Source organism: Lacerta agilis, chromosome Z (genome assembly GCF_009819535.1).
Source record: "Lacerta agilis isolate rLacAgi1 chromosome Z, rLacAgi1.pri, whole genome shotgun sequence".
Lineage (NCBI taxonomy): Eukaryota > Metazoa > Chordata > Lepidosauria > Squamata > Lacertidae > Lacerta > Lacerta agilis.
The window spans coordinates 37,003,118-37,010,645 of record NC_046331.1 but is presented as its reverse complement, the minus strand read 5'-3'; the positions used below and the strand labels follow the sequence as shown (position 1 = coordinate 37,010,645).

General features: G+C 45.9%; 1 protein-coding gene across 1 annotated transcript in view; it reads right to left on the bottom strand.

Annotated features, from left to right (window-relative positions):
• Positions 1–227: 227 nt before the first annotated feature.
• Positions 228–7,528, bottom strand: part of TMEM255A (transmembrane protein 255A) — a 29,987-nt gene continuing 22,686 nt past the window's right edge. Inside the window, exons 7-9 of the mRNA XM_033137966.1 lie at positions 4,919–5,078; positions 3,745–3,888; positions 228–2,099 (exon numbers count right to left, since the gene is read on the bottom strand). Of these exons, the coding sequence (XP_032993857.1) occupies positions 1,941–2,099; positions 3,745–3,888; positions 4,919–5,078 (463 nt within the window). The 3' untranslated portion in view covers positions 228–1,940. The remainder of the gene's footprint in view (positions 2,100–3,744; positions 3,889–4,918; positions 5,079–7,528) is intronic.

Here is a 7,528-nt window from a genome sequence, read left to right as displayed (position 1 = left end):
ATTTCTTTAAAATATTAGTTTTTCTTATTTGGGGCAAATCCCCTTCCTTCGAACTCAGTCACAAGCAGAAGCAGCCCTTTATAATAAATTGATTAAGGGTTTTTTGTTGTTGTTGTTTTTAAAGCAGGAATCTCCAGTCCACTCTATACTGTGGTGGACTTTGCAGATAAGGGGAGAGATCTGTAACAAGACACGGTGAACACTCACTAAGGAGCCGTGGGGTTTTTTTTGGGGGGGGAGGGATTTGCAATTATATACATACCTGCTTCAAATATTTGAGTGTTCCCTATTAAGATGCATGAGAGACTGCAACATAAAGTGTAAATCAGACTAGGATTTCCTAGGATTTGTAGAAGTTGAGGATTCTGCATGCAGAGTTGTGTGTCATTTGAAGCTGACTATGTAAGCCTATGAATAATGCAAGCATGCAGTCTAGGTCTAGCTGCACAGCTTAGAGGACAGTTAATGTTAGCCTCAGTTCCTGATCACCCAAGAGTCCAAAAATGGCTACACCAAACACTCTCTACTTGAGGGATTCCAATGGTGGTGAAGACATGTGGGGAGCCTCCTCTTCTTGTGGAGGCTGAGCTGCTTGCACTATTTAAACCCTCCTATTTGTGTCACAGTTTCATGGGGACCCAGCCTTATAATGAATCAGAACAATGGTCCATCTAGCTGAGGATTGTGTGTACATTGCCTGGCAGCAGCTCTCCAGGTTTTCAGGCAACGGTTTACACAGCAATGCCAGGAGATTGAACCTTGGAACTCCTATATGCAAGGCAGATGCCCTACCACTGAGCAGCAGAAGCAGCCACCATGAGTACAGAAGACCCCCAGCTGCAGAACTTTAATATAAAATGGGGGTAGGGAGGATGAGCTGTAAGGGGTGGGCTTTGGCACACACCCCCTTCCCACATCTCTTCATGTGTCTGTTTACATGCAGAGTGCCTGAACACCCAAACAGGGCTTATGTTGGAACAAATGGTGGAAATCCAATGCTTGATTAATCAGCATCCTCCTGCAAGGAAAGGGGAAAGTGACATTTGATCATGTGCATCCAGCCAAACTGTGTGGCATTTGTGCTGTTTAAAAGAGCAGAAAATATTTGGCATAGTACCTATTTTTGTTTGTGGCTATATTAAAAACCAAAATAGGAAAATAAAGGCCGGTTTATATGTAACCATCACCAACATATGTAAAGATAAAAAGTTGTGTGTGAAGCAACCTTTTGTTTTTCTACTTTGAGGTAATGCTCACAGAATGTCGCTAGGTGTCAGTAGAGTGCCATTTGCCTAACAAACAGCTGGACCTTCCTCAATTTCCATTCAAAGGCCCATTTTCAGTGTGCAAAATTAAGGCTTCATATATCACTTATTATTATTATTATTATTATTATTATTATTATTATTATTATTATTATTATTCCCTCCTCCTACTAGTCTGGAGCATTCATTTAATATACTCAAGCTCTTGGGTTCCTCCTTTAAATCTTTACCATCAGCTACATTCCACTCAGCCCAGCAGTTTTGTTAAAGAGGACAAAAGGAATTAGGAACACCCATTTATCAACACCTTTTGAGAAAAGCAGGGTGTGCCTGATTAGCCACACAGCAATTTGCTCAAAGTGAGAGCGGAAACAGCACAGCAAACCCTCAAAGCAACAAGTCCACAGCGGCCAACTAATCATGATGGATTTTGAAGAAGCAAATAGAGCAAGACTACAGGTGCTGAATGCAGGATTTCTCCCTTCTTGCTGCTGGCAGTTAGCATCAATTTGGCCTAGGCCTGGCCTATGGGAAGAGTGTTGCAGGGTTCCCCTATTTTAAATGGCTTATGTATGCTATGTAATAAGTGTGCCCCTTCTCTCTCTCCCCCCCTCCCTCCAGTACAAAAAGGTTTCACAATTAGCCCCAGTGGCACAGTTTCTACCCGTCCTTCCTTCATGGCGTGTAAGGTGGTGGCTTTTCAAAAGGTGGAAAATACGGTGGGGAGTAACGAGGAGGAGCAGTAGGGGACCAGACGTAGCTTGGTGACGGTGACAGCGACAGAGGATCGTCCGAAAGGCCAGATGGTGTGGAGGCCGGGAAGACACTGGAATGCTGCAACGAAAGGGAGAGAGGCGGATTCAGCATAGAGAAAACTGCCTCAAGCACAGCCCAATCTTTGGTCCTTCTAGCTTAGCATTGTCAACACCATTGTGGGAGGGGGAATCCTAGTCTTGGGAGCCAAATGCGGACTCTAAGCTCCTATTTCTGGCCCTCAGGACTCTACCTGGGCAGGCCTCCCCGGCCCAGGTGATACCTCTTACTTGAGAGCCACTGCCTGTGAGTGCAGCCAATACTGAGCTAGGTGTAGCAGTGATATAAGAAGAAGAGTTTGGATTTGATATCCCGCTTTTCACTACCCGAAGGAGTCTCAAAGCGGCTAACATTCTCCTTTCCCTTCCTCCCCCACAACAAACACTCTGTGAGGTGAGTGGGGCTGAGAGACTTCAGAGAAGTGTGACTAGCCCAAGGTCACCCAGCAGCTGCATGTGGAGGAGCGGAGACGCGAACCCGGTTCCCCAGATTACGAGTCTACCGCTCTTAACCACTACACCACACTGGCTGGAATTAAAACAGCTTCCTATGTCATGCACTTCTGAACTATATACAGTGGTACCTTGTTTTGAGTCTGGGATCCGTTCCCGAGCCCCGGACGCTTGACAAAAGGGATCCTCGACAAAGCGTTGCTCTGAGCACACACGCGAAGCAGTTTGCGCTTTTGCACATGCGCAAGCAGCAAACCCAGAAGCAACTTGGTGAAATATGAAGATCATCGCAGGAAGAGGAGGATCAATTGATCCCAGTAGTGAGAACCCTGGTGCCCTCCAGATTAGAACTATAGAATCCAACTCTGGGCAATACAGGAATGTTTTGCCCAACGTGGGGCTCAAACCCACAACCCTGAGATAAAGGCTGGAACTACAGCGATCTTTTAAACATTATTAAGACGATGTTAAAAGTAACATTTAACATGCATTCCCCCTTTGCCAGCACCCTCTGGTGTCACATTTTAATAGCACATTTTTAACGTTATAAACCACGAAGAAGAAGAAGAAGAAGAGGAGGAGTTTGGATTTGATATCCCGCTTTATCACTACCCGAAGGAGTCTCAAAGCAGCTAACATTCTCCTTTCCCTTCCTCCCCCACAACAAACGCTCTGTGAGGTGAGTGGGGCTGAGAGACTTCAAAGAAGTGTGACTAGCCCAAGGTCACCCAGCAGCTGCATGTGGAGGAGCGTAGACGCGAACCCGGTTCACCAGATTACGAGTCTACCACTCTTAACCACTACACCACACTGGCTCTGCCAGTAGATCTGCCCAAAGAGTCTCATGCTCTACCGACTGAGCTAAACTCCCATCATTCCTTGATTGTCAGCCATGTCGTCTGGGAGCTGAAGTCCCATAACAACTGAAGGCCCAGGTTCTCTACAATTATACAGGCTGAAACTGAGCGGAAAAGTGAAATGTGTTTCACCACACCTGCAAAAAAAAAAAAAGGGTAAAATTTGGAGCCAGGAACAGAGGCGAAATGACAGCATGACGAAGGCAAAATAGTTTTCTCTCCTCCAAAAGATGGAACATAAAAGACTGCATAGAAAAAAGAGGCAGTTGTAACATAACTGCTTGATGGTGGACCCCTTCTGTAAAAAAAGCAGATTACTCTCTTAAGTAAGCACAGCAGCCATTTGACCCAACATACCTGGAAGTCATACGCTGAATACGGTGGCAGGTGAGGCGTGCTGTGGTAATATGTGTTGTATGACGTCACCTGGGGTCTTGAGTAGTAAGATACAGTGGGCCGTGCATTTTCAACTGTGCAGTTTAGAGCAGGAAGTGAGGGAGTCTATGAACACAATGGGAAATGGAAAACTCACTTAGCTTGTGGTCCATTTATCCAAATGGCCAGAGGAGATCAGAATACTGCAAGAGAAATGGGGGAAGCACAGATCTTGCCTGTACACTATGATCCACCTCAGGGGTCCTTCTCAAGTGTCTCACTGTGGGGAACCTCCTGGCCATGGGTCAAATCTGGCCTGACAGGCCTTCTCATTTGGGCAGCTGGGCTGCTCTTCCCAAACCACACCCACCATTCCCACTCCTGACATCCTATATGACATCAGGTATATGGCTATAAAAAGCAGGGCTGAAATATCCCTGTGCATCATCTGAAATGGAGGGTGCTCAGTCTAGTCCTGGTTGGTTCAGGTGTGTAAGGAACTCTCCTCTGCACCCAAATCCTGCAGAATGCAAGATTGGACACCTCTGCCCATTAGCTAATGCATGGGGGAGTCAAATCTGGCCTCCAGGTGGGAGGATATAATTATCTGACTTGCCAAGCCAAAATGATTCCCCACCCATGAGTTTGGTTATCATGCACAAGAGACATGGCCTCCGAAAACTACACAACTCCTTCCTGATGGACGGAGAAGCTTGCCACTTGAATTCTGGCATTTAGGGAGGCCACAAAGCCTTTCCCACTTCATGGCTGCCTTTAATAGCTACCAAAAAAATGTCCCTTGTCACCTTTAACTGGTGCCCACCCAAAATTGCTCTGGTCTCCAGAGCAGCTTCTCATTTTTTAATCTCTCTATCTTTTGCTGTGTCTGTTTCAGTGTTTCCCAACCTTGGGTCTCCAGCTGTTTTCAGACTACAGTTCCCATCATCCCTGACCACTGGTCTTGCTAGCTAGAGATGATGGCAGTTGTAGTCCAAAAACAGCTCGAGGCCCAAGGTTGGGAAACACTGGTTTATTTGTACCTTGTCTCTCATTCCTTTGCACACCACATGGTGAGCGCATAGCTCTAAATAGTGGCACAACACGTTTGAAATAAATAAATTCTGCTTGTCTACGTTTCCTATGGACACCCTCTTACCATATCTTTAAAGCCTCCTAGGATTGCAGCAGTGATGATCCCGAGAAACAAGCCCACGATGTTCAAAATGGTTGCTGACCAGAGCAGGTGGTAAAGGTGAATGATATCTTGGCAGCTGCTGACGTCAATGTACTCATAAAAACCACCGGAAATCTCCACTCTGTTCAATCCAAAGAATGTCAAATTTTTAAAAAGTACCAAAGACATACTCAGTTGCACAGAAAGGCAAAACATCTTTCATTAGATAATCCTTCTTCTGGGACAATTTTGCTAGAGAGACGTAAGGACATAACAGAGTCATGCAGAAGTACTGTTTTGGGGGGCAGGCAGGTATGGGGGATTCCCTGGTCCTGAATGGGGTAACTGTGCCCCTGAAGGACCAGGTGTGCAGCCTGGGAGTCATTTTGGACTTGCAGCTGTCCATGGAGGCGCAGGTTAATTCTGTGTCCAGGGCAGCTGTTTATCAGCTCCATCTGGTACGCAGGCTGAGACCCTACCTGCCCACGGACTTTCTCGCCAGAGTGGTGCGTGCTCTGGTTATCTCCCGCTTGGACTACAGCAATGCGCTCTATGTGGGACTACCTTTCAAGGTGACCCGGAAACTACAACTAATCCAGAATGCAGCACCTAGACTGGTGACTAGGAGTGGCCGCTGAGACCATATAACACCAGTCCTGAAAGACCTTCATTGGCTCCAAGTACATTTCTGAGCACCTTTAAAGCCCTAAATGGCCTTGGCCCAGTATACCTGAAGGAGTGTCTCCACCCCCATCATTCAGCCCAGACACTGAGGGTCCAGTGCCGAGGGCCTTCTGGCGGTTCCCTCACAGTGAGAAGTGAGGCTACAGGGAACCAGGCAGAGGGACTTCTCGGTAGTGGCACACGCCCTGTGGAACGCCCTCCCATCAGATATCAAGGAAATAAACAACTATCAGACATTTAGAAGACATCTGAAGGCAGCCCTGTTTAGGGAAGTTTTTAATGTCCGATGTTTTATTGTGTTTTTAATATTCTGTTGGGAACTACCCAGAGTGGCTGGGGAAACCCAGCCAGATGGGCGGGGTATAAATCTATTATTATTATTATTATTATTATTATTATTATTATTATTATTATTATTAGCCAAAGGCCCACCTGGTCCTACATCCTCTTCTCATAGATGCCTGTGGGAAGCCCACAAACAAGACCTGGGTGCAACAGAGCTCTTCCCACCTGTGATTCGCAACAATTCATATTCAGAGACCCATTGCCTCCAACCGTAGAGGTTGATCTTAGCCACAGCGGTTAGCAAACATTGGCAGAACCACACTCCTTCACAGAGTGCAAAGTTAAAACAGTGGGATTTGCTGTCACAAGTTGCGTGGTGATGGCCACCAACTTATGGAAGATAAAAGTTATCAATGATTACTAATCAAGATGGTTAAGTGCCATCTTTGGGATCAGGGGGAGCATGTCTCCATATAACATTTGCTTGAGATGGGGAACAATGGGAGATGGTTTATTGCCTTTTGAGCTCTGCTTCTGTGCTTCCTAGAGGCACTTGACTGCCTACTGTAGAAAACAGGGAGTTGGATGTGTTAAGCCAGGTGTGGGGAACCACTGGTCTTCCAGATGTTGCCAAACCACAACCCCCATCAGCTGCAGCAAGCATGACAAAATGCCAGGGGTGATGGGAGTTTAATTCAGCAAAAACTGCAAGGACAAAGGTTCCCCACACCTGATAAAAGCTTTGGTCTTTTCCAGCAGGGGTGGTTCTTATATCACTGTATCATTTTCTCTGCATGGTAAATTTTTAGTATTTCAGGAGGGCCTTTGGGGACCAGTTAGTCTTTCTGTTTCAAAAAAAGGGAGTCCGTTGTGGATTTTTCTGCTGCTCTGGTTTCAGATGGCTGTGATTGTTTAACATTAAAAACAGCTATCTAACATTTTTTTTTTTGCACTTTCAAGTGTTCAAATCTTTTCACGAACATCATTTAACTGCAATCCTTACAATACAACAACCTTGTAAGGTAAATCAGTGCTATTTCCCCCATTTTGCAGATGTGGGGAATAAGGCACATGACAACGCTGCTAGCCTCTGGTCACTTAGTGAGTCCACAGCACAGACAAGTTTGAACCAGGGACTTTTGGATCTGCAGGTCAGGCTGCAACCCTATACCCTAGGGGTGGGGAATCTTCTTGGGCCAGATCTTTATTTCCCTCCACCCTGTGGGCCAACTTTGACAGGTGGGTGAAACCACCCACCAGTTAATTACCTAATGTCATAATGATGCTTACCCAACCTTGGTAGGCTGCATTAAACCCTCCTGGCTTTAAGTAAACCATCAAGAACAGTAAACAGAAGGGTACAGAGGGACAATCTGACATTGCTGGCTGCCAGACGAATGACATGACCTACTAAAAGTTATTTCTGTAGCACAAAGCTCAGGCCTCAGTTGCACTTTACACTTAAAGCAGTATAATGCCACTTTAGTCATTGCTTCCCTCTAGGATCCTGGGACCTGTTGTTTGTTAAGGGTGCAGAGAGTTGCAAGGAAACCCCTATTCCCTTCACAGAATTATAATTCCCAGAGAAGTTTAATAAGCAATCCCTTTCCCCATGGAATTCTG